Source organism: Brachyhypopomus gauderio, unplaced genomic scaffold (genome assembly GCF_052324685.1).
Source record: "Brachyhypopomus gauderio isolate BG-103 unplaced genomic scaffold, BGAUD_0.2 sc50, whole genome shotgun sequence".
NCBI classification, from domain to species: Eukaryota; Metazoa; Chordata; class Actinopteri; order Gymnotiformes; family Hypopomidae; genus Brachyhypopomus; species Brachyhypopomus gauderio.
The window spans coordinates 1,867,309-1,881,417 of record NW_027506875.1 but is presented as its reverse complement, the minus strand read 5'-3'; the positions used below and the strand labels follow the sequence as shown (position 1 = coordinate 1,881,417).

Genomic DNA, 14,109 nt, shown 5'->3' with positions numbered 1-14,109 from the left:
ATATGTTGGAATACTTTCCAATCATGTGGCCCCTATGTATTTATAGAGAGTCTAAGATGTGTTAAGTGTCATAATTCCAGCTTCATTCTGCTGAGGGCAGCATGGAGACTGAAGACCTACATGAACACTGGTAGCAAGGGTCTTCCAACAGACCCCCATTCACTGCTGATCAGAATAGACGATTTGCTTTAATTATTTCTATTATTACACCAAACGGTTTAATTAACTTTTTTATTATATAAAAATTAACTTTTGCCTTTGCAATAAAACTATTTAGACTATGCAGTTTTGTGACTATGTAAAGTTAAATGTAATCAACAGTAGCACAAATCTGCTCGTGCCCGTGATCTTTTCGCCTTCTTTCCATAACCCAGACCTCAGTACGGCTCACCCACCGTGACCCACCCATGCAGACCTGCCCATGCAGACCCACCCACACAGACCTACCCATGCAGACCCGCGACACACGACTGTGCCAGCCACCATGACCCGCCCATGCAAAACCACACATGCAAACCTGCCTATGCAGACCCGCCCGTGCAGACCTACCCATGTAGACCCGACCAGCTTGCGTGACTGCAGAAAATAGGTTTACACTTACGTTCAGTGATGCTCTGGCACTGTAGATGAATTTTAGTGCACAGTAACAGCAGATTCAGGAATCCACGACAGTGTAAAAGTCCCATTCAGCTACAGACATAAAGCAGGAGTGGGAGACACTGCTGGTGCGTAACTGGTGCGTAACTGGTGCGTAACTGGTGCATAACTCACAACTGCTGCGACGCTGTCGGCTCTTCTCTGTCCAGCATTTCTAGCGGCGTTAAAAATGCGTAACTATATGCAGATAAGCAGAGAAGATAGACTTTATGATGATGAAACTTTATAAATGACCCACATAATGCACTTTGTTCGTATTTGAATGCATGTCCTTGAGGATAGGAAATTAGCATGTTTTTACACCAATAAAGCCTTAAAAAGTTTGGTGACCTGACCTGTTTGCTTGGAATTGATAGAAATCTGTTCTCAGGGTAAAAAGAGCAACTTTGCTGGTCTGAGAGGTCAGAGTAGCTACAGTGAGGTGGTGTAAGGAGAGGCAGGAAAGGTGGTGTAAATAGTGGAGTACAGTTGGGTGGAGTAGATAATGTTGCACTGCTTTGTGTAAAGGATGTTTCTCTGACAGTGGTTGTTAATATTATCCTTACATCACTCCTCTAAGACATTAAGGAATTTTAAATGAGGGTATATTGTCCTCAGTTGTTGATGATAATCACACGATGATTAGGCTGTGTGGCTTGTACATCTGTTTTCTATAGTCGCACTTGTTCTTTAGGATAAAACACATACAGTCCATTAGCCTACAAAATGTTCTTTCTTTGGGAACTTGCTTGTAACCATTTTAGAAAGAAACTGTTGACTCACACAAGAGCCAAAATAATTGTAAAGGTCAAACTAAAAACTAATTGTAAAGGTCAAAGTTTTAAAATGTGTTTACTATAGATTAGTGTGGGATTAATGAGAGGATAATCTGATTCAGCAGCTTCAGAACCTCGTGAGCAGACCGACGTGAGCGGACAGACGTGAGCAGACCGACGTGAGCGGACCGACGTGAGCGGACCGACGTGAGCGGACAGACGTGAGCGGACAGATGTGAGCAGACTGACAGCATTGACACAGCAGCCAGAAGCCTCAAAGATGCAGTGAGACTCCCTACAGGACAGTGAGACTCCCTACAGGACAGTGAGACTCCCTACAGGACAGTGAGACACCCTACAGGACAGTGAGACTGCTCACTGCACACATCTGTGAGGGGCTCCTTTGGGGTGTGGATTAACCATGACCCTGACTCTGACCCTGACCCTGACTGTGGGTTTTAAAGCATTTCCTCTCCTCAGGTCTCCAACAAGGAAAATGCTGTTTTCGTCTGTTTCCCAGGCTGGATTAGCAAGGTAGCTGTTAATGTTAATGTTATGATCATGTTAATTAGAGTCTGAGTGAAACTTTTATTTATTTTAGCATCATAGATAAATGGTGAAAAGCTGTATCAGGTGAAATACAGCTGTATATGTTTAGAAGTTAAAGAGAATTTTTCACGTGGGACTCAGAACATTCTGTGGTGGCCATATAAGTTGCTAAAGGTAAAGAAGCTCAGCTCCAGAGAAAATCATTTGACATCTTAAATCATCAATGTGTTGTCTCCGCTCACTGCTATCTAAATTTTTAACAATACAGCTGCAGCATATATAAATAACTATTATTAGCTATTTTTCCAAAGTCACTAAAACAACTGATATTACGCCACTCTTGAAAAGGGAACTCCATGCGCTTCTGCAGACGTCTACTGTCTCAAATCTGCCTTTTATAGCGAAGATCACTGAGAAATCATTTCCAGTAAGGTTGGAAAGTTTGGGTAAGTCTTAAGGAACAGTCCTTAATTGGTTCAGGGTCTTACTTAAGAAGGTTGGAGTTTCTTGTCACTATTGGCAGCTGTGAATCTGACAGGGCTATATTAATAATCTGACAGGGCTATATTAATAATCTGACAGGGTTATATCTGGCTCTCTCAATGTTTAGATCATATTAATAACCAGATGGGCCAAATATCCAACACTTAAATAAGGTCATAACAGAAATTGTTGTGTTTGGCAACAAAGAGGACATAATATACATCAGTGAACACACATTCTCTGGCTCTAAAAACAAACCTCAAGTCTGAAGTCTTGGGGTTCAAATTATTGATAAATTGATTATAAAATAGTTACAGAATAGAGTTTAAAGTGCTGCTATTTGTCAATAAATTCAGGTTTTGTCCTGATATGTTTCATATGATCATAGCACTGCAGACTCCAGCTTGTTCATATGTAACAATAAAAATAACAATACAAACTTTTCTCAAATTGTTAGTAAACATACACTGTGTATGCTTGTTCCCACATTGCTTTAATACCTGTAGGGTGTTTTTGTTATGAAACTATCATCCAGTATCTCTGTATGTTTCTCAGATCTGGGTTCTCTCAGTCAGTAGAAATGAAGGTAGCTGTTGCTGGTTTGCAGTATTCAGGTAGAATAAGATACTGATTCCCAGAGGGCACATGCTGTCTGCATTTTCCTTAACACCTTAACAATTACTGCAACCCCCAACACACCCACCCCGTCCCCAACACACCTACACCCAGACTGTCCCCCTAACACGCCCCCCGTCCCCCAAAACAACCCCACCCACACCGTCCCAAACACACCTACACCCAGACTGTCCCTCAACACGCCCACCCCGTCCCCCAACACACTCCTCCTTACACCCACCCCATCGCCCAACACACCACTGCTCCTGTCCAGGGGGTAAGAGAATCTGCGCTGCCCCTCTCATCTGAAACCTGGACATTATTATTTGATCGTGTCAGTTGATGAGGTCCTGATGCACTTCTGGATCTTCTGTGTTTGGTATTCAAGTGTGAAATCAGATAAGTCAGTTATTAAACAGTACAAACAGAGCTGGCAGTGTGAGTGCCTCATTGCCTGTAATCTAGTGTAAGATTAGAGAGAGGAAACCTGCAGAGGAATGATCTAAGAAAATTAGGCTGTTTTTAATCTGAAGATCCCCACAGACATAAGATTCCAAAAGCAGATTAGGTTTCATACCCTCGGACTGCTTATTGGATAAGATTGCGTCTTTAATCGTCCCTTAGGTTGGGAGCTCAGTAGGGGGTGGAGTGTTTGGTGAGTGTGTGGGGGTGGAGTGTTTGGTAAGTGTGTGTGGGGGTGGAGAGTTTGGTGAGGGGGTGGAGTGTTTGGTGAGTGAGGGGGTGGAGTGTTTGGTGAGTGTGGGGTGGAGTGTTTGGTGAGTGTGTGTGAGGGTGGAGAGTTTGGTGAGGGGGTAGAGGGTTTGGTGAGTGAGGGGGTGGAGTGTTTGGTGAGTGTGAGGGGGTGGAGTGTTTGGTGAGTGTGTGTGGGGGTGGAGTGTTTGGTGAGTGTGTGTGGGGGTGGAGTGTTTGGTGAGTGTGTGAGGAGGTGGAGTGTTTGGTGAGTGTGTGTGGGGGTGGAGTGTTTGGTGAGTGTGTGAGGGGGTGGAGTGTTTGGTGAGTGTGTGAGGGGGTGGAGTGTTTGGTGAGTGTGTGTGGGGGTGGAGTTTTTGGTGAGGGGGTGGAGTGTTTGGTGAGTGTGTGAGGGGGTGGAGTGTTTGGTGAGTGTGAGGGGGTGGAGTGTTTGGTGAGTGTGTGTGGGGGTGGAGTTTTTGGTGAGGGGGTGGAGTGTTTGGTGAGTGTGTGAGGAGGTGGAGTGTTTGGTGAGTGTGTGAGGGGGTGGAGTGTTTGGTGAGTGTGTGAGGGGGTGGAGTGTTTGGTGAGTGTGTGAGGGGGTGGAGTGTTTGGTGAGTGTGTGTGGGGGTGGAGTTTTTGGTGAGTGTGTGAGGGGGTGGAGTGTTTGGTGAGTGTGTGAGGGGGTGGAGTGTTTGGTGAGTGTGTGAGGGGGTGGAGTGTTTGGTGAGTGTGTGAGGGGGTGGAGTGTTTGGTGAGTGTGTGAGGAGGTGGAGTGTTTGGTGAGTGTGTGTGGGGGTGGAGTGTTTGGTGAGTGTGTGTGGGGGTGGAGTGTTTGGTGAGTGTGTGAGGAGGTGGAGTGTTTGGTGAGTGTGTGAGGGGGTGGAGTGTTTGGTGAGTGTGTGAGGGGGTGGAGTGTTTGGTGAGTGTTGGTGAGTCTCTGTTGGCCCAGTGGGCGGGTCCACAGTGTCACCTCTGTTGGCCCAGTGGGAGGGTCCACAGTGTCGTCTCTGTTGGCCCAGTGGGCGGGTCCACAGTGTCGTCTCTGTTGGCCCAGTGGGCAGGTCCACAGTGTCGTCTCTGTTGGCCCAGTGGGCGGGTCCACAGTGTCGTCTTTGTTGGCCCAGTGGGCGGGTCCACATTGTCGCCTCTGTTGGCCCAGTGGGCGGGTCCACAGTGTTGTCTCTGTTGGCCCAGTGGGCGGGTCCACATTGTCGCCTCTGTTGGCCCAGTGGGCGGGTCCACAGTGTAGTCCTGTAGGCCCTTCAATGCAAAGGCCGCACATACAAGGCCGACGTTGATCGCGTTGGAACATACGTACATACTGTATGTAAATAACATACTGTAAGCACTTATCCTATCCTAACACCTGTCCTCTTCTCAATGGAGTTTGGTACTGATGTTTATAAACACTAAATGACACCCAGTCAGCGCAGGGCAGAAGAACACCGTGCTAACCACAGTAACATTTAAATGGGAGAGGCCATAAAATGGGCCTGGTTAAAGGTAATGACTCACACAGCCTGTAATTTGCTTAAATTTAAATATTGACATATTTAAATATAAAAAGAAAAAAAATTTCCTCTTTGCTGGAATGAATGTGGCTGCAAAATAAGAATGTGTGTGTGTGTGTGTGTGTGTGTGTGTGTGTGTGTGTGTTAGAAACTGAATGGAAAGCCCAGACCTCCAGTAGTTCGGGACGGACATCAGAGGAAGGACTGGCATGACTATGAGGCGATTAAGCGTGATGCAGCCCGGACAGGTGTGTACCCATGACACTGCACACAGGTGTGTACCCACAACACTGCACAGTCCATTGGTGTGTACACATGTCGGAGCAAACAGTAAGTGTATATCTAAGTAGGTGTGTACACGCATCAGAGCACACAGGTATCAGTAGGTGCGTACACATGTTGTGGAAGAAACACAGAAATATAAAATGTTGATGGAGACTCACACACACACACACACACAGAGCACACACCCCACTAGCTGGTCTCACTACAGACTGGCTTTTGAGGCGCATGACTGGCGTGTGGGGGAGCTGAGACAGCTTAGCGTCAGTGTAGAGCTTCAGCGTGGAGCTTCAGCGTGGAACTTCAGCGTGGAGCTTCAGCGTGTAGCTTCAGCATGTAGCTTCAGCGTGTAGCTTCAGCGTGTAGCTTCAGGGTGGAGGCTCGGCGTGGAGGGGTGCTCCTCCAAACTCCAGCTGTCCCAACTGGACAAGGTGGATGTTGTTAACCTTGTAAACCCTGTAAAGCTGCTTTGCGACAACTTGAGTTGTTAAAAGCGCTATACAAATAAACTTTGATTGATTGATTGATTGATGTGGGGAACACGTAGAACAGGTGGAGACCCTGCTAGCTTCTTCTGTTTGCTGAGAAGATGCTGAGGGTCTTTTCACCCTTATACCAAGTGCACAACAGTCCACTCCATTATTCCCGGTCTAGATCCTGCAGCCCTCCTGCCTGTGGTCCTGATGGTGTTATATGTGTGCTCTGTGTGCTGACCCAAAGGGAACGGGGAGCAGGGCAGGGCCTTCCCGCTGAGCGACGGTGACCGCGTGGACCATGCCTACAGGGAGAACGGCTTCAACATTTACGTCAGCAACAGAATTTCCCTCAACCGTTCACTGCCTGACATCAGACACCCAAAGTGAGCAAACCTGTGTTCTCTTTTAAAGAACGTTCAATTCTGCATGTTTAGGGTTAGTTTGTTGTATACAGGCCAATGGCACATAGTGAAACGCTGTAGGCAGAACCATCCTGTGTTCAGAGAGACGGTAGTCGTGTCAGTCCTGTCCACGGTGTAATGTGCAATCAGATGTGCTGTATCTGAGATCAGTAAGTGTCTGAGGTCTGTTGTGTCTGAGATGCGCTGTGTTTGAGATCAGTAGTGTCTGAGATGAGCTGTGTCTGAAATGCGTTGTGTCTGAGATGCGTTGTGTCTAAGATCTGTTGTGTCTGAGATGCGTTGTGTCTTGAGATGCATTGTGTCTTGAGATGCGTTGTGTCTGAGATGCGTTGTGTCTGAGATGCGTTGTGTCTGAGATGCGTTGTGTCTGAGATGCGTTGTGTCTTGAGATGCGTTGTGTCTTGAGATGCGTTGTGTCTTGAGATGCGTTGTGTCTTGAGATGCGTTGTGCCTTGAGATGCGTTGTGCCTTGAGATGCGTTGTGTCTGAAATGCGTTGTGTCTGAAATGCGTTGTGTCTGAAATTATCCATTTCAGCAGTTCCTAGGGCTTCTTAAGGAAGCTTCATGAAGCGGATCATTGCTGATTTGTTCCCTTGGCTCCAACGCCACAACCCAGAAGTGGATTGGCTTTCCCTCTCAGTCCGTAGTTGAGGAGCCATCTGTAAGGACACATGCTTAAAGAGCAACCCGAAACCACTACTGGTCACACATCGGACCCTGTCGATCTTACTCAGGTTCCTGCTGTTTACCACGACCTCAGAGAGGTACTTAGTAAGAAAAAGGCAGGTTTCCTCCCTCCTCATAGGGCTCATGACATAGCCATTGAGCTACTTCCAGGCACTAGTACTCCTAGGGGCTGCCTTTTCTCTCTGGCCATACCTACACGTACATACAGGAGGCCCTGGCAGCCGGGTTCATCCGGCCATCCACCTCTCCTGCTGGTGCGGGTTTTTTCTTTGTGGGGAAAAAAGACGGGAGACTTAGACCTTGTATTGACTACCGGGGTTTAAGATTACGGTCAAGGATCGTCACCCTCTACCCCTCATGGCTACCGCCTTTGAGACCCTCCAGCAGGCCACGATTTTCACGAAGCTTGATCTGAGGAGTGCCTATAATTTAGTCAGGGTAGGAGAGGGTGACGAGTGGAAGACCGCTTTTATCACACCTTCTGGCCACTATGAGTATCTGGTCATGAACTTTGGTTTAATGAACCATGTTCCAGCGCTTCATTAACAAAGTTCTAAGGGAGGCTCTGGACAGGTATGTCTTTGTTTATATGGACGATATCCTTGTCTACAGTAAATACAAGACTGAACATAAAAAACATGTCCGGCGGGTGCTTCAGCTTCTTCTTCTTCTTTTGGCAATTCCCATTTAGGGGTCGCCACAGCGGATCAAATTCCTCCATCTGGCCCTGTCCTGAGGGTCCTCCTCTGACACACCAGCCAATCTCATATCCTCTACCACTGCATCCATAAACCTACTCTTAGGTCTACCTCTCCTCCTCTTGCCTGGAAGTTCCATCCTCAAGACCCTCCTACCAATATACCGCTCCTCCCTCGAAATGAAATGTGCCATATTTTGTCAATTGTGATTTTTACACCCCAATCAAAATTTGTCCTCCGCTTTTAACCCATCTGTGCAGTCAGAACACACACACACACACACACACTAGTGATTACTAGGGGGCTGTGGATCACACGTGTCCAGAGCGGTGGGCAGCCCTAGCCCGGCACCCAGGGAGCAGTTGAGGTTAGGTGCCTTGCTCAAGGGCACCTCAGTCATGGCCTCAGGTCTGGGACTCGAACCCACGACCCTCCGGTCACAAGACCAGTTCCCTACCACCAGGCCATGACTGCCTCCTCTGTACATGTCCAAACCATCTCAATCTCACTTCTCTAACTTTATCTCCAAAACATGCTACATGTGCTGATCCTCTAATAAACTAATTTCTGATCCTATCCTTCCTCGTCACTCCAAATGAGAATCTCAACATCTTCATCTCAGACACCTCCATCTCCCTCACCTGTCTCTTTGTCAGTGCCACTGTCTCCAGTCCATACAACATAGCAGGTCTCACTACTGTCCTTTAGATCTTTCCTTTCATTCCAGCTGACACCCTTCTATCACAGATCACCTCAGACACTTTATGCCATCCACACCACCCTGCCTGCACTCTCTTCTTTACCTCCCTTTCACTTCCTCCATTACTCTGTATCCTTGACCCTAAGTAGGTAAACTTGTCAACCATCACCAAATCAACTCCTTGTAACTGGACCTGTCCACCATCTGCCCTCTCATTCACACACGTACTCTGTTTTACTCCTGCTCACTCTCATTCCCCTGCTCTCCAAAGCATATCTCCATCTTTCCAAGCTCACCTCCACCTGCTCCATACTCTCACTACAGATCACAATGTCATCAGCAAACATCATAGTCCAAGGGGACTCCTGCCTAACCTCGTCCGTCAGTCTGTCCATGACAATTGTGAACAGGAAGGGACTCAGGGCTGATCCCTGATGTAGTCCTACCCCCACTTTAAACCCGTCTGAAGCGGGTGCTTCAGCTACTCCTCAAAAACCATCTGTTCATCAAACTAGAAAAGTCACTATTTCATGTCAAAGAAATAGGGTTTCTCGGCTATCGTATTGCCCAGAACACTCTGGCCATGGACCCTTCTAAGGTCTGGGCTGTTGCACATTGGCCTACACGTACCTCACTCCGCCTGGTACAGCATTTTTTAGGTTTTGCCAATTTCTACCGCTGCTTAATTAAGGGTTTTAGCACCCTTGCAGCTCCCCTGACCACTCTCACCAAAAAGAGTTCCGGTCCCTTTATCTGGACTCCTGAAGCCCAGCAAGTATTCAATGACTTAAAAAAGCAGTTCACGTCCGAACCAGTGTTGTGCATGCAGGATCCCGACCTACCATTCGTAGTAGAAGTCGATGCCTCTGACTACGGGGTAGTCTCCCAGAGAACCGGGTCCCCTCCTAAGCTTCATCCATGTGCGTATTACTCCCATCGCATGTCTCCTGCTGATTGCAATTATGATGTGGAGGACAAGGAACTCTTAGCCATCAAATTAGCCCTGGTCTGGACAGACCATAAAAACATGGCTTACCTCCAGCAGGTCAAGCGTCTTAACCCCAGACAAGCCAGGTGGTCCTTATTCTTTGGGCGTTTTGAGTTCACTCTCTCCTACCTTCCGGGAACTAAAAACGCTAAACCTGATGCTCTGTCCCGCCAGTGGGAGTCGCCACCTGACACCTCTGAGCCCAGCATCGTACTGCCAGCTTCCAAAATCGTGGCACCCCTGCAGTGGGCTGTTGAAACTGAGGTCAAGCAAGCACTTACCAGTGACCCTGGGCCTGGTGGTGGTCCCTCCGGTCATCTCTATGTTCACCCTAGGTTACGAAAGAAGGTAATAGAGTGGGGTCACAATTCGCCTTTTACTGTTCATCCCGGGTCACGTCGTACGTTAAAGCTCCTTCAGGGCAGATTCTGGTGACTTGTTTTGTCACCGCTTGTGAAACTTGTACCAGAAATAAGGTGACTCATACTAAACCTCTGGTTTGTTACGCCCACTTCCTATTCCTTCAAGGCCTTGGACGCACGTAGCCTTAGACTTTGTAACTGGGTTACCTCCCTCTTGGGAGCCATTCTGGTCATCGTCGATCGGTTTTCCAAAACAGTGTGGTTTCTGGCCTTACCTCAGCTCCCCTCGGCCCATGAGACTGCATCTCTCTTCCTGCATCACATAGTCTGGCACCACGGCTTCCCTACTGACGTGGTGTCCGACAGGGGACCCCAGTTCACCAGTCGCTTTTGGGGTTCTTTCCTGAAGCTCTTGGGGGGCAAGGCTAGTTTGTCCTCTGGGTTTCATCCCCAGACCAATGGGCAAACTGAGCGCACCAACCAGGACCTTGAGCAGACGCTTCGATGTCTGGCTTCCTCCAACCCCTCCTCCTGGTCTTTCTATGGGCCGAGTATGCCCATAACACGGGATGTCGGGATGTCTCCCTTCTAATGCCTCTATGGGTATGCCCCCCCCCCCCCATGTACGCTGATCAGGAGGAGGAGGTGGCTGTTCCAGGTGCCCGGGCCATGGTACGGCGATATAGGTTAGCCTGGCATAAGGCCCGTAAAGCCTTGATGTCTGCCTCCACCGGCTATTGTTGGAATGCCGATAAACACCGGCCCTGTCATTTCGCCCGGGTCAGCACGTTTGGTTGTCCGCCAAGGACCTGCCAGTCCGCGGTGGAACCAAGAAATTGGCACCTCGCTACTTGGGTCCCTTCAAAGTGGACAAGCGCATTAACCCCGTCGCTTACCGGTTAGTGCTCCCGCCATCTATGAAGGTCCATCCGGTTTTTCATGCTTCTTGTCTCCGTCCCATCTTGTGTAACATGCCCCATGCTCCGTCCCCGCCGGCTCCCCGCATGGTCGACGGTGGTCCGGTGTACACGGTCAACCAGTTGTTGGACCACCGCCGTGTTCGGGGTTGGGACCAATACCTGGTTGACTGGGCGGGTTACGGACCCAAGGAACGCTCCTGGGTCCCCGCCTCTCGCTTCTTGATCGGTCTCTTATTCGGGACTTCCGCCGTGACAGGGCCGTCTCATTAGGCCCGCGAGGTCTCGGGCCTAGAAGGGGGAGGGGGGGTGGGGGGGCTCTGTCAGGACTGGCTCGGATGCCACTCCTTCTACCACTAGGAGGGGCACCCGAGTCAGTCCTAGACTGGCTGGGCGTAATCAGCAATGATCCGTTTCAGCAGTTCCTAGGGCTTCTTAAGGAAGCTTCATGAAGCGGATCATTGCTGATTTGTTCTTTTACGCGTTGAGTATTCCGCGTTGCTTTCATTTATTCTACTGGTGTTGTGTTACGTGTTTAACCCTCGCGCTTGCGTTTTGTTCTGACAAACGCATTAGAGATGCGCTATGTCTTGAGATGTGATGTGTCTGAGATGTGCTGTGTCTGGGATGTGCTATGTCTTGCTATATGCTGTGTCTGAGATCTGTTTGTGTCTAAGATGTGCTGTGTCTGAGATCTGTTTGTGTCTAAGATGTGCTGTGTCTGCGATGTCATTCGCTTCACGTCTGGGGCTCCCATCTGCTGTCACAATGAATAGAACATGATTGAACAGAAATATGAGGAACCGTATTGATTTTCTTTTAAGTGCAGCTTCACACAGTTTCATTGTTTGCTTGAATCACTACCTGTCAGTTTATGCCTTGGCACCCCCATCTGTGCCATGTGCAAAAGGTCAGATGAAGAAAGTAAAAGGGAGACCGTGAGGTTGAATCAGTCTGTTCTTAGTCTGTTCTTAGCCAGTCAGGTGACTTGGCTCAAATGTAGGCATATGTGCGCCAACAAGGAGCAGAGCAGCAAGACTACTACCATGAGCCTCCTTACAGCCCCGTAACACCCGGCCCCGTAACACCCGGCCCCGTAACACCCGGCCCCGTAACACCCAGCCTCGTTAAGGTTGAGCTTTATGCTGGTGGAATTAGGAACTATTTAACCATGCTGGATTTAGATGCTACGTTTGGATGTAATCCTCAGTGTCCTTGTACTGTACCAGCCCCATGTTGAGATGGAGTCCTGCTCCACCTCACTGATGCTCGAGCACAGGTCCTTCTCAGAGTGGTGGGGGAGGTGAGGTGTTGGGGCAGGTGAGCGGTTGGGGCAGGTCAGGTGTTGGGGAAGGTCAGGTGTTGGTACAGGTCAGGTGTTGGGACAGGTCAGGTGTTGGGACAGGTCAGGTGTTGGATGTGGTTAGGATTTAGGAGACTCTTTCAGGGTTTTTGAAGACATCCTCCTCCCTACTGCTATCTAATATAATACTACCATGTGCTTAATATTATAGTGCTTGCTTCCTGGGTGGGTGGTTTCTAAATGGAAAAGGTGATGAAAGTTGCAATTATGTGAATTTTCACCTAATGTATAATTATTCTCTAGTGCTGTTTGACTGATAGGAACAGTTATCATTATGTGCACTGATTGTATCTGACTCAGTGAATCATATGAATATATGTTAATTAGATCGGGCAGTAATGAACATGTCATGATTGTATGTGGACGGCTCATTGTCTGATTCTTTGTGAGTTCCAGGGTGGAGGTGGTTGTTTTATAAAGTGTGTGTGTGGGTGTGTGTGGGTGTGCGTATGTGTGTGTGTATGTGTGTGTGCGTGCGTGTGTGTGTGCGTGCGTGTGTGCGTTGCGCGCGTGCGTGTGTGTGTGTGTGTGTGTGTGTGTGTCCAGCTGTAAGCTGAAGCTGTATGCGGAGAGGCTGCCCAACACCAGTGTCATCATCCCCTTCCATAATGAGGGTTGGAGTTCTCTGCTGCGGACGGTTCACAGCGTCCTCAACCGCTCACCACCACAACTCATAGCAGAGATCATCCTGGTGGATGACTTCAGTGACAAAGGTACCATACACACACACACACACACACACACACACACACACACACACACACACACACACACACACACACACATATATATATACACACACACACACGTTTAGCTGAATAAACATGTTATTTAATGTACAGTATGTAGGCTTACAAATTCATGTTTAACTGAATAAACCATTGAACACGAGTAGCCTACATTTTATTGAGCACGTTTTTTTCTTCAAGTATCAAAGTAGAACAGCTTTCTCAAGCAGTCATTGATGCATTTTGGAAACAGGAGATGAGCCCCTGGTCTAATGCACCCTCTGTATTAAGAAATCCTCTCTCAAAAACTGACTTTTAGTCAAAATGTGAAAAAAAATTGAGAAAATCATTTTGTCTGACTTTTAAAGAATTTATTTGCAAATAATGGTGGAAAATAAGTATTTGGTCACCTACAAACAAGCAAGATTTCTGGCTGTCACAGACCTGTAACTTCTTTTTTAAGAGGCTCCTTTCCCCCCACTCATTACCTGTATTAATGGCACCAGTTTGAAGTCATTAACAGTATAAACGACACCTGCCCACAACCTCAAACAGTCACACTCCAAACTCCACTATGGTGAAGACGAAAGAGCTGTCGGAGGACACCAGAAACCGAATTGTAGGCTGGGAAGACTGAATCTGCAATAGGCTAGCAGCTTGGTGTGAAGAAATCTACTGTGGGAGCAATAATCAGAAAATGGAAGACCTACAAGACCACTACTAATCTCCCTCGATCTGGGACTCCATGCAACATCTCAGCCCGTGTGGTCAAAATGATCACAAGAATGGTGAGGAAAAATCCCAGAACCACAAGGGGGGATCTAGTGAATGACCTGCAGAAAGCTGGGACTAACGTTACAAAGGCTACCATCAGCAACACACTACGACGCCAGGGACTCAGATCTTGCAGTGCCAGACGTGTCCCCCTGCTTAAGCCAGGGACGTCTGAAGTTTGCTAGAGAGCATTTGGATGTTCCAGAAGAGTATTGGGAGAATGTCATATGGTCAGATGAAACCAAAGTAGAACTATTTGGTAAAAACACAACTCGTCGTGTTTGGAGGACAGTGAATGCTGAGTTGCATCCAAAGAACACCATACCAACTGTCAAGCATGGGGGTGGCAACATCATGCTTTGGGGCTGTTTCTCTGCAAAGGGACCAGGACGACTGGTCCGTGTACATGAAAGAATGAATGGGGCCATGTTTTGTGAGATTTTGGGTG

The 14,109-nt window shown here is 48.0% G+C and overlaps 1 protein-coding gene across 1 annotated transcript in view; it reads left to right on the top strand.

The window, feature by feature from the left end:
- The window catches only part of galnt10 (UDP-N-acetyl-alpha-D-galactosamine:polypeptide N-acetylgalactosaminyltransferase 10 (GalNAc-T10)), a 56,601-nt gene that overhangs the window by 1,723 nt on the left and 40,769 nt on the right, over positions 1–14,109 (top strand). The window contains exons 2-4 of the mRNA XM_076986926.1: positions 5,412–5,511; positions 6,266–6,404; positions 12,706–12,872. Coding sequence (XP_076843041.1) covers positions 5,412–5,511; positions 6,266–6,404; positions 12,706–12,872 — 406 coding nt within the window. The remainder of the gene's footprint in view (positions 1–5,411; positions 5,512–6,265; positions 6,405–12,705; positions 12,873–14,109) is intronic.